The sequence below is a fragment of the Sinocyclocheilus anshuiensis genome, unplaced genomic scaffold, assembly GCF_001515605.1.
Source record: "Sinocyclocheilus anshuiensis isolate Anshui unplaced genomic scaffold, SAMN03320099.WGS_v1.1 scaffold239, whole genome shotgun sequence".
Taxonomy (NCBI): domain Eukaryota; kingdom Metazoa; phylum Chordata; class Actinopteri; order Cypriniformes; family Cyprinidae; genus Sinocyclocheilus; species Sinocyclocheilus anshuiensis.
This window is the reverse complement of record NW_015549568.1, coordinates 283054-299940: the sequence shown is the minus strand read 5'-3', so window position 1 is coordinate 299940 and position 16887 is coordinate 283054. Positions and strand designations below refer to the sequence as shown.

At 36.5% G+C, this 16887-nt stretch overlaps 1 protein-coding gene across 1 annotated transcript in view; it reads right to left on the bottom strand.

Moving 5' to 3' along the window:
* The window catches only part of LOC107657315 (semaphorin-3D-like), a 67630-nt gene that overhangs the window by 7018 nt on the left and 43725 nt on the right, over window positions 1-16887 (bottom strand). Inside the window, exons 3-13 of the mRNA XM_016445356.1 lie at window positions 10861-11021; window positions 7468-7530; window positions 7035-7154; window positions 6731-6824; window positions 5962-6090; window positions 4753-4895; window positions 3874-3988; window positions 3693-3762; window positions 3086-3230; window positions 1733-1955; window positions 794-882 (exon numbers count right to left, since the gene is read on the bottom strand). Of these exons, the coding sequence (XP_016300842.1) occupies window positions 794-882; window positions 1733-1955; window positions 3086-3230; window positions 3693-3762; window positions 3874-3988; window positions 4753-4895; window positions 5962-6090; window positions 6731-6824; window positions 7035-7154; window positions 7468-7530; window positions 10861-11021 (1352 nt within the window). The remainder of the gene's footprint in view (window positions 1-793; window positions 883-1732; window positions 1956-3085; window positions 3231-3692; window positions 3763-3873; window positions 3989-4752; window positions 4896-5961; window positions 6091-6730; window positions 6825-7034; window positions 7155-7467; window positions 7531-10860; window positions 11022-16887) is intronic.

Below are 16887 nucleotides of genomic sequence, written 5' to 3'. Positions count from 1 at the left end.
GCATCGAGTGTTCACTTTCAGCGCTGAGGAGTGTTGAGAAAAGAAACCTCGCAGGGGAGGCTAGCCTCCTTCTGATACCAACCAATCATCATAGAGACGTAAATCACATGATATTACTTTGAACATCCCGCTGCGCTGATAATGTACTAAGTACTTATGAGTAGCGATATTGAATACTTGATCGCCAACAGATTTACGAAGCTGTCATTCAAACAGTATATATACAAATTAAAAATAAAGGGAGAACACGCCTAAGCTCGATATAGGCTACAGCAGTCGGCTTAATTAAATAGCACAACAGGCAGCCCTCTTTTAACAGACTTTTAAGAAAGGATGGATGTTTGCTTCAAGTGATAGGCCAGGTAAGTGAAGTTATATTATCTTGCTGTATGTGTCATTTTCTTTACGTGTTCTGACTAAAAGCAACCAAAAAGCCATTTTAAAGTGGTTAAGCAAATAATAATAATAATAATCGGCAGGGATCCCCAGACCAATACAATTAGTGTGCCTCCTCTATTTTAAAACCCATGAGCCGCCACTGTAAATGAGATGATCTTTTTGTTCACTAAACACAATATTCTTGGTGTAACGCTGCCTCTCCTGTTCCTGGGTTTGTTCACTTGAGTAGACAGCCATGAGAAATCTGGTTTTCTTCTTTAGGAGTTATTTTTGTTTGGGAAGCGCTTGACATGAAAACAACAACCAATAAGAGCCCAGGGTCAGAGGTCATGAGTCCAATAGATGGCACGATAAACAAGAAGTGAGAGAAGAAACTGAGCTCATTTTAAATTACCTTGAAGACATTAAGCTCTTCTAGAATGATTTCTTCAGTTTCCCAGTTCTCTTTAGGTACAGAGACCACCTTTAATACTCTGCCATCATCTGGAGATACAGAAGATTTACCATGTTTGATTAAGACAGATAGATAGAACGATAGAACTATAGAATGATAGATAGAACGATAGATAGAACGATAGATAGAACAATATAATTATAGAAAGAACGTTAAATAGATACATGATAGGACGATAGATAGAATGATAGAATGACAGATAGAATGATAGAACGATAGATCGATAGAACGATAGATAGATAGATGATAGATAGATAGAACGATAGATAGATAGATAGAACGACAGACAGACAGATAGATAGATATAGAATGACTGAATGATAGAACGATTGACAGATATTCACATCAAACTTCAACCTGAACCATCAATTGTACCATCTTTGAATATATCCCATAATGCACCCGTACTTAGTTACCATGGTGAGTGAGCACTGGCTTTCGGCGTGTGGATTTATGCAGCACCTTGAGGGCTGACAGCTGTTACACTATTCTAGTCCTATACACAGTAAGATTGCGAGTTGGCTCTCTGTACACATTGGTTAAGCACATTTATCCTGAACAGAGTATCTATTTGCCCTAAATGATTTCATGCATACACCCACCAGTCCAGGAGGACAAATGTTAGACAGGAAAAGAAACATTGGCTCCTCAGAATGTCAGAATAATCCCAGGCAACAGGACCACTGACCAGCGTGGGAACAGAGGTCGTCTTTGATAGCATTTACTGGATCTAGGAGCCGATGTAGGAGATTTCCATATTTGCAGTGCAATTTTAGGTCTAATGCTAACATCAACCGCTAGTTGTCACACTTTTTTACTAGTATAAAAGATCCCATTCACTGAAAACGTAGATCTTTTGTTTACCACTTTCCAACATACCTGTGCCAAGATGTAAGACGTCATACTGGCCGTCCTCTGCATCAACCCTATCAACCACGAGCTTCTTCAGCCTGTAGGGGGCGTTGATCCAAGTAAAGACGGGGCGCCTATGAATGGGCATCACTGGCTCCCACATCAGCTGATGGGTCCTCATGAAGCTCACAACATCGTCTGGGAAATCTCGGGTGGACTTGTGCAAAGGGTCATAGGTTTCACTCGGACACTGAAGGGATATAGGAGCTTTAGTTAAACTTATATTCTGGAACCCTGTAGGGACTGAATTTGGCTTAACAGTCCCAGACTAAGGTAAAAATAGTCAAAAACATTTGTGCAGATGTGGATTTTGGCCACTGTTCGAGATCATAGTGCAGTGAACATCATAATTCTTGTTTATCCATATTGAGAAATGCAGTTTTGAAGGAATCTTCTGTTGTCATGAACAATTCGGTTTAGCGAGTCCCCCCAAAGTAGGGAATGTTACACGTTAACACAATCTAGTATGATAAACTTGCTTCCTAACCTTGCCTGTGCAAAGGTAAGGTTTTACCAGCTTTTACCTTGTAAAACCACTAAACATGGTGACCTTCAAACGATGCGCGTAAAGGTAAGAAAATGGTGTCCGAATGAAATAAACACAAGTAGATCCATTTTACTACTATGTGTGAAATGAGTCTAAAATATGTTCATGATCTTAATTGCACTTTCTAGTCCAAGGGTGTCCAAACCTCTTCTTGAAGGGCCAAGAACATCCTGCAGAGTTTAGCTCCAACCAGCCTTCACACACTTGCCTGGAAGTTTCTCGTAATCCTGAAGACCTTTATTAGCTGATCCAGGTGTGTTTAATTAGGGTTGGAGTTAAACTTTGCAGGACAGTGGACCTCCAGGAACAGGTCTGGACACCCCTGTTCTAGTCACTAAACCCCAGAATTTGAAAGGGTTTAGTTTAACGGTCACCTCAGAGTTGTGGTCAATCCGTGGTTATGACTTTAGCAACTAATGGAGCAGACCTCACAGCCCTGATAATTGACTTCCTATTGGTGACCTCACTGGAGTCCACACTCCAGCCACTTCATTAACCACATTGACGCGTGACCCCTAGAGTGCCTGCTGACATTTTTACAACCCCCTTGAGGTAGTGCAGCTAGTGCATGGAGTAACTGGTCACATGGTTTACAAGCTGTCCCAACATATCTGCAATCCAGAACCAACCGTAGATCTCAAATCTGGCTCACAACACCAATATTACAGTTTGAACAGTCTGAAGTCCTTCAAGTTGCCAAAAGAAAGCAACTCAATATGACAAATCATCTTCTCTACTCTACCAAACATAATTCCTTCCAGTTGAGAACTTACCGTCCCCGGCCGTGGATAAGGGATCTTCCCCTTGTACTCCATCCAGCGATGATCAGGGCTCTCCTTATGCGCAAACGGCCCGTTGAAGGCGGCTCGGATGGAGGCCATGGAATAGATGCAAACGGCTGAACCTCTGAAGACAGAGCTTTGAAAAGGAAACATGTATTAGTCTGATGCCAGGTTAGAATTACAGAGTTCCTCAAGCTTGGTGACCTTTCACCCTCCCGTTTCGCCTCAAGCTATCCATTCCTCGGGTGGGAGCATCGGGACGGATTGTTCTGAATGGATTGGGTGGGGAGGAGAGCATCCTGTGACCAGATTGGTGATTTTACGGGAGTTTTGATACTGATGTTAGTTCACAAGATAAACTGAGATCAACAGATTTAGGTTGTTGGAACGAACAAGGGAGGTCTAAGAACCTGAAGAGTTAGTTAAATGGGAATGAGTGTGACCGATTGGTTGATTTGGATGGAGCCAATGATAATTCAAGAATTGAGATAAACAAATATAACATTGAAAGGAATGTGTTTCTAAAACGTTAAGAGGATTATGGGGTGGTGACCCAAAGAATGACTCATAAATCAGACTTTTCAGGTAATAAACATACCTGGAAGTGGAGAAGACACCGTAGATGACTGGATTCTGTGAATCTTTGGTCTCCAAGATAAATATGTCCTCTAAAAATAAAAAATGAGCAGAAAGGAACAAGATTGTTGAATAAAAAAATCTATCTAGGATGAGTTTTTGAGTTCATGTTGACAAAGTATAATTAGAGTGTGTGAACATACCCAGCTCGTCAAAGTGTGAGTCCATGCCTCCAGGTCCTGGTACTGAGCACACCAGCCTGGCTTTCAGGAAGGTGCTCCAGCGATTAATTAAGCTTCGTTTCCCTCCTATGTCATTCTAATGAACACAAAGAACATGTAAAGCTGTACACTACAGGACTTTTAAAATCTGAACAGATTTTGAAACACTAGGCACCATACACTTGTTGATTTTTGTAAATGGTTACAGAGGAAAAACACACTACCAGACTTTTAAATTCTTCCAAACACAACAAACTAATGCAGAAACATTGTGCCTCGTTTCTAGAAGAGGCATGACAAATGACAACAATGTGTGTTCTAAAATTGACTTAAAATATTGAGTATTTCTGATATCTTCTCACTTGATGGAATCATAGTCTGAAGTAAAAAATTCTGAGTCTGTTCCCATCATACACTATGCAATTTTCTTTTAAATCTGTCAACTCTGACTGTCCAAAATCAGCAGACTGGCTCTGACTTTTGGCAACTCTTCCATCTCCACCAGACTGCAAATTGTGGCAAAAATCTGTGCAAAAGTTGTGTAGTGTATTCCAGCCTTTATAAAATAAATTCAATATATAAAGCATCTTAAGAATGCTCTGACATGAAAAGCCTGAACTGAAAACCAAGTTTGCTTGATTTGTTACTAGATTAGTGTTTAATTACTCTGAAACAAACCCCTCATTCATCCATTATTAGATACACAATGCTTCTACTACTGTGCAACAGATGCTACCGAGGCTTACATGTCTATTCATTAATGTCTACAAAAGACTCATTGATTCTTCATAACAAACAAAGGTCTTTTGAATACATTTCACGTTTTTATTGGCTCATTACGGCATTGGACTTGGCGCTTACCTTGCAGACACGAGCCACACGAATGTAGATATGCTTGTCTAGCTGGTTGGACTCTACGGCGGTCTCTTTAAAGAAGAAGTAGACTTTGTCATCGTCCAAGCTGTGTGTGTCAGGGATAGAATACGATCCCACAAACTCTGGCTCTGTGAAAAGAAATTGGCATCGGAGTGAGGTTAGAGTAAGTCACAAAAGTTAATTAGGCAGCACCGGTAACCCCAAAACAGTGGTTTCCAAATGTTTCAGACCATGAACCACCTTCTGATCCACTGCCAAAATTTTCTAAACCAGTATTTTTGCTTTGTATTTTAACAAAAATTATACATCCTTAAACATTATTCATCCTTAAAACATGACACATTTTTTGCCTTCTTGACTTCTCCCTGTCTGCTGCGAGGAGTTCAAATATAGAGTGATCAGTCACATGACATAAACATCACAGGTGACTGGCTTAAAAAACTCTCCTCTTGGACCCCAAGAGGTAACTGTTTGTAAAGCCTGTTCAAAAATGAATCCTTTTAGTTGTGATTTCTTTTAGATGATCAACATTTTTTGTTTTCCTTTTGTAACAGTGATATCTAAGCTGGCATTGATTTGGGTAGCTGTATGCTAATCGAACAGACTAATATGTTGACTGTTTGCTAAGCTAAGAGACTAACTGATAACAGTATGCTAAGCTAACAATCCAATAAATAAGTTAAAAATATATTAAACTAACAGTATGCTTTGGAAGTCAGCTAACTGTTAGCTTGCAAGCTAATTGACGAAATATAGAACTCCAAATGTTTAATTTGACCCTTTACAGCTTTGGTTATGTCACATATGATTTTAAAACTTTAATTGTCAAGTTTTTTTTTTTACTGATTTAGTACTAAGCAGGTCCATGTGTGTCAGCATTCAGGTTACATATTTTTGAGCTGCATCCTGAGGAACTGCCATTAAGATAAATGGAAATCTAAACTGATAAGCTGTCTCCAGGTATGTTAGACCTTCTTGCTTCCTAGTTAAATTGGGCCAAACAGTGTTTATAATTGTGATATCAACAATAATTTGGTGTTTTAACCTATGAGCAATATGAAAGTTTATTTATCAATTAAACTTTCTAGCAATACAGATATTTTCTTGCACCCATATTAGCCCAGACTGGGAACTAAGGCCATGCTATCCTTGCACACACAATAAAAACAATTAACTTTTTATTTCACTTCTCACCGTTTAGCCAGTGGTCCTGGTAAGCTTCAGTGCGGATATACTGTTGATTGCTGCTGTGCACAGATGTGCGAAAAATGGCAGCGTTTGTTCCCATGAAGTCTACGGATGTCCCGGCATACAGGTCCCCATCTAAGGTGAGCATTAATAGCAGTTTAATGAAAATCACATCCAGAACGACTTAAAATGACAAATGATTTTTTATGATACATAGCTCATTTTTAATGATTCTACCCTCTTGACTCCAGATCTTTTGTCAAAATACTCTGTTTTACAGCAGTTTGTGTGAAAAGAAAATTTTGATTATTCCAAGGGCATCATTAAATGGTCAAAAAGGTCTACGGTTGCAGTAATAGCCTTTAATTAGGTAGCATATGGTTTATGCATTATGGTCTTCTGGGCTATACATGCTTTCAAAATACAAAACAAAAAAAAAACTAAATATAATATCAATTTTGCAGCTGGGTTTTATTTCCTGGCCACACAGTAACAGCAACTGGGCAATTTTTTTAAGTAACTTTTTAAGTCGAATTACTGCATAATAAGCGTTCAGTGAAGACAAATACGGGTGACAAACCTGTTTACTGGGGGAACTTCCAAATTTCCCCATGCAAACTAACATCTGGCCAGGAGTTATATGGATCCAATTATCAATGATTCACATGGGAGTATGTCTAACAAATGGGCCATTTTTGTGCATGTTTCCTCAGTATATTCTGTCTTCAAAGTGCTGATGGGTTGTTTTTGAGGACAGTGTGCACAAGAAACTCACCTGTCAGTCGGGCGGTAAAGGGCTCCTCTGGACTGAAGGGACATTTTCCTCTCCCGGATTCTCCAACTTGGCTAAGGAGCTGGAAAGTGGGTTTCTGGCATACCAAAACAAGACTGTCACTCTCTTTGCACCATTACCCTCATTATTAGTTCAGCTCTACGGTCAATAACTCTCAGAGGTTTCCGTAGGGTCCAATTCACCCTGCAACTCCTCATTTGCACAAAATAACAAGCTTAAATGACCCTTAAAAGTGTTTACTGCCTTTCACTCTGGTTGTTGGCCAAAAAACAGAAATTCTGCTTACCTCAAGATTGTGTCCCAGGTCAATGTAGGTGCACTGTGGGTGGAACGCACCGGTTCCACATACATAGACATGTGTTTTATTTAAGGGCTGTAGGAGTCTCACGTAATTGGCACAGTCCATCTGAGAGATACATGTGGTATTTGATTAAAAGCACAATTTGAAAGAGTTATGGTGAGGATAGGTGAATATGAAGCATTTTAAATCACACAGTAATGCACCTACTGATTTTTGCCTGTTATTGCAGGGGGGACTGATGTTAAAACTTCAGACTTACACTCCCTTAAGACTTTCCAGCTTGAAATATTCCCCGCATAGCGCTATAAATATGACTTTTCAGCTTTTATTCTTATCTCAGTCTGTGAGAGCACTTTATTAAAATAGCACCTTGAAAGCTTTATTTTTTTTTCCTTTGTGCCCTTTTAAAGTTACTTACCGATAGATTCTTTCCTGCATATTTGCAGCGTTCAGTGTGTTCCTGTCCAGCTGGCCAGTGAATCTAAAAACAAAAGAGATAATGCATAATAAACAGAAAATAATGCATAATAAAGCAAAATGTTTCAAGCATTCAAAAATTATGTATGTATGTATGTATACATGCATGCGTGTATATATATGTACACACACATTTATTAAATAAAATATTTTTAAAATGATATTTAAAAAATAATATTAGATTTAAAAATGATTTCATATTTGAAAATAGTTATTACTTAAAAAAATAAATGATTATTACAATTTTCCGTACACCACTTTTTAATGTATTACTTTTTAAAATTTGTACATCACATACATGTTCTTGTATAATCCTGAGCTATGAGTACTGAGTTGATTAGTTCAGACCCTCCTTGCCGTTTCACCATCATTACTCAACAATCTAAATGCCTCTCAAATTGTAATCATTTCCATGTGGAAATAATGTGCAGGTATTTACCTCATCATTAGCTGGCAATCAGCACACTGTACATGATTATATAATTGGGAGATGGAGAACCTGGCATGCCTTAGTTCTTATGAAGATCACGTATCTGTGCCATGACCTTACGTTTGACCTCATAATTTCTTACAGGCATCTTTTGGTATTTCACTATTATAAAAGACAGAATCAATTAATATTGAACCAAATGTAATGTTTATTTAGTGCTGATGATTGGTGTGAAGAATTTAGGCTAGAAGTATGCAAATGTATGCAAGTAAGCTCACAATCCTGCTGTACCAACTTTGCAAACAAACCTCCATACTGAAGGGGGCGATAGAGGCACTTTCAAATATCTGCATTATTAAACTGTGTGCTATTAGAAGCTAGCTATAAAGTCAACTAGCTTTAGCTCAGTAAGAATATCCTCAAACTTGCTTTACAGTAGTGACAGTTGTCCTGAAAACTGTAGAAAAATATCATATTCTAATGTTAGCAGCGAGGCTATCAGCACACATTGTGGTTCAAGTCGAACGTAAGTATGTAGCTAAAAGAGTTTGTGTTCATGCAGTGTATGTTAAACTTGAGTAGATTATGGTATGTTATGAAACCGTCATGCTGTCGATTACCTCAGAAAATAGTTTCATCTTGTCACTCAGTTTGTAAAAACGAACAAAAAGTGTGGTTACGGTAGCATATCGTAGCATAGCGGGAACAAAAGAGTATGTTCAGGAAAATTATAAGTACTGCGAGTAAATTACTTGGTATCCCTGTGATGGGTTTACAACAAATTTATCAGACTAGATGTCTTGGTAAAGCTATGAAAATTATATCTGATGATAGGCACCCACTGTATAATGAGTTTGAGCTTTTGCCTTCGGGTAGAAGATTCAGGATACCGGTGTTTTTTAAAAAATAGAGGGAAAAAATCTTTTATAACACAGGCAGTGAAGTTCTTAAATGAAAGATAGGAAAGAAAGAGGGGTTTTTTTTTATGTAATGAGCAGGTCTCATTCAGTAATTAGCACGTCTTGATTAATTGATGTTACATTTGCATTGTGTCTATTGTGAAATTTATGTTGTACTGTCGTTTGTGAGAACCGCATATTGAAACAAGACACTGAAACAAAATTTCCCCAAGGGGATAAATAAAGTTACTACTACTAGTTGACACCATCACCTCGGTTTTTCTTCTGCTTTTAATAATATTGTGCCATCTGTTCTGGTCGAAAGATTATCTGTAGATTTCTCTCTAGATGGAGGAGTGATTTTGTGGTTGCAGGATTTTTTAAGTAACAGAGTTCAACGAGTGTGTGTGGGTACCTCATTGTCTGACAAACAAATCACGAATATTGGTTCCCCACAAGGTTGTGTCCTCTCACCCTTACTGTTTATTATGTACACAAATCATTGTAGGAGTACTTGCCCAGCGAGATATTTAATCAAATTTGCAGATGATACTGCATTGGTTAGTCTCCTTAGAGGGGATGAGGACAGTCATGGACCCTTTTTAACTGAATTTGTTTCTTGGTGTGATGTATCAAATCTCAAGTTAAATGTTTCAAAAACTAAAGAAATGTGTATTGATTTTAGGAAAGAGTCCTCAACGAGTGCGACCATTATTAAAGGGGACCAGATTCAGAGGGTAGAAGAGTATAAATACCTTGGAGTTGTTTTAGATCACAAACTGAGGTGGGATAAATGGACTGACGCTGTGAACAAAAAGGGCCAGCAAAGACTATATTTCCTTAGAAAGATGGTGTCATTTAGCGTAAGCCCTCCATTGTTAAAGGTGTTTTATAACTCTTTTATTGAAAGTGTACTGACTTTTTGTATTACTTGCTGGTTCGGGAATGTTACGGTGGAACAAAAGAGTATGTTCAGGAAAATTATAAGTACTGCGAGTAAATTACTTGGTATCCCTGTGATGGGTTTACAACAAATTTATCAGACTAGATGTCTTGGTAAAGCTATGAAAATTATATCTGATGATAGGCACCCACTGTATAATGAGTTTGAGCTTTTGCCTTCGGGTAGAAGATTCAGGATACCGGTGTTTTTTTAAAAATAGAGGGAAAAAATCTTTTATAACACAGGCAGTGAAGTTCTTAAATGAAAGATAGGAAAGAAAGAGGGGTTTTTTTTTATGTAATGAGCAGGTCTCATTCAGTAATTAGCACGTCTTGATTAATTGATGTTACATTTGCATTGTGTCTATTGTGAAATTTATGTTGTACTGTCGTTTGTGAGAACCGCATATTGAAACAAGACACTGAAACAAAATTTCCCTAAGGGGATAAATAAAGTTACTACTACTTACTACTATATACAATGAAAACCTAGCTTAAATTTTGGTTGAGTTGAATGATTGGATGTAATTTGCTTAAACATTTGCACCAATTTGTACCAATCTCAGCTAATATACTAACGTAACACAAGTGAATAATGGTGTTAATGCCCAACTTTGTGATTTACCGTGTTGCTAGTCAATTTTATTTGAATAGCACTTTTCACAATACACATTACAGAAAATTGTAATGTTAATGTTCAAATATCTTAATATCTTCATGCCTTATAATCACATTTAGCAGGTTAGAGCTTTGTGATAATATAGTTTACATTTTGTAAGTAACAGAATAAGTGTACTACAGTATATACATTTTTTCATATACTTTTACAGACTGAGGGACAAGTCAATTAAATGTTTCTGTGCTAATCAACAGATGTACTGTATGTGGTGGAGCAGTTTCCTGTAACTTCAGAGAGGCCATGAAAACAGCATTACAGATGTACAGATTGATGTGAACAGTAAGACATTGTAGTCATGGTCTGTTTTCACTTTAGTGACCCTTATCCTCGCGATCGGTAAATTACATCATGTGCTGTCAGATGGTGGTAGTTGTGCGCACTGACCTTGCGTGCCGGTTGGGTGAAGCTGTCAAAGTTTAGCATGTAGATGTGGTCTCGGCCTCCGACCAGCAGCCTTCCGCGGTCCTCATCCAGCAGCAGGGCCTGGTACGCTCCCCTCTCTCCACCGTCCCAGAACACAGCAGAGCTGTTCCTCGACCTCAGTTCTGCCAGAAAACAACAGTTAGGTTTTACTAAAATGTGATGTTTTCAAATGTAGATGTCTGTTTAGTTGTTCTGAACAACCAAATATTCTGGTATCACATGACCTCCTTAATTAAAAATAAGCTGCACTCTCAAAAATGAAGGTTCCAAAAGGGGGTTTTCACAGTGTTACTAAAGATGAACCACTTTGAAGTGACGTGACATGTGGCCAAGTATGGTGACCCATACTCGGAATTAGTGCTCTGCATTTAACCCATCCAAAATGCACACACACAGCAGTGAACACACACACACCGTGAACACACACCCGGAGCAGTGGGCAGCCATTTATGCTGCGGCACCCGGGTAGCAGTTGGGGGTTTGGTGCCTTGCTCAAGGGCACTTCAGTTGTGGTATTGAAGGTGGGAGAGAGCACTGTACATTCACTCCCCCCACCTACAATCCCTGCCGGTACGAGACTCGAACCCACAACCTTTGGGTTATGAGTCCAACTCTCTAACCATTAGGCCACGACTTCCCCAAAGGGGAATTCTTTTGGGTTCCCCAAAGAACCTTTAGTGAACAGGTTTTTCTTAGTGTGAAGAAGAATATTTTTCCACTATAAAGAACCTTTTGTGCAACGCAAAGATTGGATGTTAAAGTTTCTTCATGAAAGCATCAATGCTGATAAAGGACCTTTATTTTTAAGCGTGTAGAAGAACCATTTTAGGTTCTCCAAAGAACCTTTCAGTGAATAGTTCTTCAAAGAACCATTGTTTTCCACTATAAAGAATATTTTGTGCAATGAAACGTCTTCTTTCAACCATCAGTACCAATAAAGATCCTTTATTTTAAAAATATATTTTACTGCATAGACTTATTTTGGAAGGATTGTGTTGCAGTTGCAGTTTGAGGTCATTGCGAGGTGGTTCTGAACTTTGATAGATATGTAAAATAAATATGCCAATTATATGCTGAAGTGGTTTTGGCATGCTCTCATTCCAACCAACAGCGCATTAGCACACAATTATACATGATTTCTCATATAAACACATTCAGACACATCCACATCTCCACAACCACCCCCCTCCTCCCCCGCTGGTGCTTAAACAGGCAAAAACAACTCTCCTAATTAAAGCCAATTAACCCTCAACACACTACTTGACAGCTGCACTCCTGCTACCCACATTTCCAAGGGGAAACGAGGGGCCACAGTGGCCCACATATTCAGCATAAGTGTGCATAATTACACACTGACAAGCAGTTTGACTAGCAGAACGTCCAGCTCATGGAGGTGTCAGGCATGTTGTGGTGAGGGGAGGATTGCGGTAATAAACGTTGACAGGTGTTTTCTTAGAGGTGCACACCATGCCTTGATATTAATGAAAGGAAGTTGAGATGTTGTACAGAAAATAGCTCAAGGTCTAGTGACTGCATTTTTGGCTTGATGGTCTCTCTGGCTGGGTCACATCAAGCTGAAGGTGAAGTGATGCATCTGGATGTTTCTCTCTGTTCTTATTCTTATTATTTTTTTTAAACATGGCATTAAGTAATAGTGTGTTATAAAGTTTTCATATTTTTATATCTATCTCCAGCAACATTTGCTTTCAGCCATTGTGATTTAAAGGGGTCATATGATGCGATTTCAATTGTACCGCATAAACACATTTCATTACACCAAATACACAAAATAATGTTCTTTTTAGCAGCATAATATGACCCCTTTAAATGACCATTTGTTGCTTCCATGTGATCACTGTCCAATTATTTTTTTTTTATAACTTGATTGGCAAATAAGCCATTTGATTTATTTAAGAAAACTACTTGTAAACACTCTTTTAATGCTTTTTTTTTTTGCAATAAAAATAACTTACAAATTAATTTCTTAATAATATTTTATTGTTTAAACTTAAGCAGTAATTTTCAAATATTAATATTTCAAGTTTAGTTTTATTTTAAACATTTTTAAAACAATTCCTAAAGCATACAATTATTTACTTTTTAATTTTTATTTTAAATATAAATACTTGAAGATGCATAAAGTCATATTTTTGGCAATTTATTTAGTTATTGTAAGTTTTATAAAAAAAAATATATATATACTATTAACCCCTTAACTGTCATCGTCCCACCTGTGGGACGTTTGGCACTCTTTTTTTTTTGTTGTCTTTTTTTTCTATCAAATATTTTAGTAATCATCATGTATATATAATCATATATCATTTGAAAGCTTAGAAGCCAAAGATTATTTGGAACATAACTTATTTAGACATAAGGCTATAATTTTATACCAATTTTAGAGTAAAACCTGATATGTAAAATATTTATTATATATAAAATAAAATAAAATGAATATAGTGCATTTTCTTTACAGTAAATTTAAACTACTATAACTTTTTGATACTTAAATGCTTTGAAGAAATTCCACTTTTGCCATAATTTGCTGATTTTCTTCTTTAAAAAGAGACCAACCTTACGTCTGTATTCCAAAGTGTTCATAAATTACAACAATTTAAGTTTGGATAGTGCACCTGCATGCCTATTTTAACAAATGGGGGTGACCGTTAAGGGGTGGAGACTTAATTTAACTGTCCATTTATTATTCAATTTGTTTTTCAATCAGATTTATTCAATTCAATTTTGTTTGTTTGTTTTTAACTTAACCCAGCCTTTGTGTTGGCCTTAATTCCCAATTATTAATTAGGTTTCATAAATTAAGATTTCATAAATTTTGCAATGTGCATTCTATGCTAAAAATTAAAACAAACAATCATGATCATAATTTTAGTAGTTTTGTTATATTAAATTAGCATTGCCTAATACCACAGTTAACAGAAATATGTTCTAAGAATGTTACTTACGTATGTTACATATGAATGTTTAAAACATCCAGTTTTAAAATGTAAAAAAAAAATCCTAGTTATGCAAACATTCAGTTTTATAATTTTGCAAACATTATGGGAATGTTACTTTTATGTTCTCTAAATATTCTGAAACAAGTAGTAACATTTAAAAAATGTTAGACGAACATCCACCTAAAATATTTTGAGAACGTTATTAAAGACCAAATAACTTTGAAAAAGCATTCTATTAACGTTTCTGGAGAACATTTGTTCATAGCTTTGAGAAAACATTGCCAGAAAGTTTTAAGAACGTTCCCTGTTAGCTGGTATATACACTGTTTATACTAAGAAACATGTTCTGTAGTTATATGTATATATATATATATACACATATTCAACACTGCCAATTAAAAAAGAAAAATATCCAGGAATGTGATTTACAAAAACACATAGAGTTCATTACTGAATAACCCGTATAATCAAATTGAATGTAATTAGGATCTGTGATTAATGTAAGCCAAATGTCTTCGTGGATTATATTTCACATCTCTTCCTGCTTCAGCTTTCTCTTTTAGTGTTCATCCTCCATTAAAGCTGCACATTGCATGACTCACCATTAAAGGAATTCTTAGATGACAGAAGGTGATTTCTCACGACAACTAAAATAAATCTCATAATTGGGGCATGTTGATGCTATCCATCATGAAAGCCATTTAGCACAGAGGCCAACATACAAGTCACCTGCTGAATCCTTCCCACTGCAGCTTCCAGCGCCGCATTATACTGTTTCCGGAAGACAGCGGCTCTTCGTCAGCTTCAGAGAATTTGCCACCATTTCATACTAAGAGTTCAAACACAGGCGATCCATACTTTTTACTTAATTATTAATAGTTTTTTGTTTTTTTTCATGTCATGTTTATCCATTTCTACGGTGGCCGAGAGAGCTCAACCCGCTGCAACTTAAGAAAACACATGCAAATTGAAAAAACACCAGTTTGCAGCGCGTTTCTTCGTTTGCATGTGTTGTGAGGATTTGCAGCGCGTTTCTTCGTTTGCATGTGTTGTGAGGATTTGCAGCGCGTTTCTTCGTTTGCATGTGTTGTGAGGATTTGCAGCGCGTTTCTTCGTTTGCATGTGTTGTGAGGATTTGCAGCGCGTTTCTTCGTTTGCATGTGTTGTGAGGATTTGCAGCGCGTGTGTTGTCAAACTGATGAAGATGTTTTCTTAATTTGCTGGTGTTTTTTCAATTTGCATGTGTTTTCTTAAGTTGCAGCGCGTTGAGCTCTCTCGGCCACCGTACATTTCAGTGTTGAACAAGTCTCCACTTCCCAGTTAGTATTACTTTTTGAAACGTGCAACATTAGAATATTATATTAACTATCAAAAGATATTTCGGTAACACTTTATTTTAAGGTGTCCTTGTTACAAATGTTAAATGTACTTACTATTATAATAACAATTATTCATGTTTATTCATTCATTCATTCATTTATTTACACATTTATCACTTTAGAAAGTGGTCTTTAATTAGTTATTTAATTTTATTTAGATTTATTCTTATTTTATATGCATTTATTTGTAAAAATGAAATACAACGTGAATAATGAAAGTATTATTAATCTTTTTTTTTCTTTTTATTTCCTTCTTTTTTCTTTCTTTCTTTCTTTCTTTCTTTCTTTCTCAGTTCATTTAGTAATATTAAAAAAAAAAAATGTTTTAAATGTATTTAGACAGGGTTATTTATTTATTTAGTTATTTATTTACCTATTTATTTTAGTAATTGCTCCATTGATTTGTTTGTCTCCTTTTTTACATTGTTAGAAATTATTCTTAATATTTATTTAGTTAGTCATTCTTATGTACTTTTTATTTAGAAATTATTTTACTTTATTTAATAGTAAAAAAATCAATATTAAATTGAATATTAAATTATTATAAATATAGTCATATATTTATGTTGGTGTGTTTCTTCTTTTCCTTCGTTCTTTCTTTATTTTAATTTTATCTACAAATTTTTCACTTGTAATTGGTATGCACTTTTATTTTTAATTTATATTATAGATATTTTATTATTATTTATATTATTTTTATTTATATTAAAAAAGAAAAATAAATTATATTAAATCATTCAATGGTAATATATTTATGTTGTGATGTTTGTTTTTCCTTTGACACTGAATTAAAACTTCAATCCTCATTATTCTCATTAAAACTGAAAAAAGAGCTTTGAGTCTGTAAGTAGTTTTTTTTTTTAAATAAATCCATAACACTAGAAGCTCATCTGTTTCTCTCCAGTGATGGCCTGCATTTTGTTCACTAGTGTCTTGAGTTTATTTAGTGTTCACATACAGCGTGAAAACAGCGTTTGCATCACACGATCACACTACACATCTTTATGTTATTGTCGACAAATGAAACAACCTTCCGATGAGATCATGGCCATAGAGAGTCTAGCATGTGTTGATCGTGTGTCATGCGTTGGATCGGGGACATCTTTTAATCCGTGTTTCTGATAAATGAAGAAAAATCCCCCTTTCCCACCCACTTCCTAAACACACAAATTCTCATTACTAAAGTCTTAAAGGGGTCATATGATGCGATTTCAATTGTTCCTTTCTCTTTGGAGTGTTACAAGCTCTTGGTGCATAAAGAAGATCTGTAAAGTTGCAAAGACTAAAGTCTCAAATCCAAAGAGATATTCTTTATAAAAGTTAAGAGTCAACCACGCCTACCTAAAACGGCTCGTTCTAACACCCCCCCACATATCTACATCACGATGTGGGAAGATTTGCATAACACCGCCCAAATGTTCACGCAAAGAAAGAAGGCGTAACTTTTATTCTCGCTGTAGTTTTGTTGCTGCCGCCGCCGTCATGTCGTGAAGGTGCTGTGTTTCGTTGTGAAAGCAAAACTATTTTGTTTGGCCTTCCAAAAGAGGACAATATCCGCTTCGTCATGCCTAGAGCTGATCTGTGCTGGTTGCTGAGAAAATACATCAATTTGGCGCTGTGGATCACCGGATCGGCTTTCACCGTGGACGAAGCGG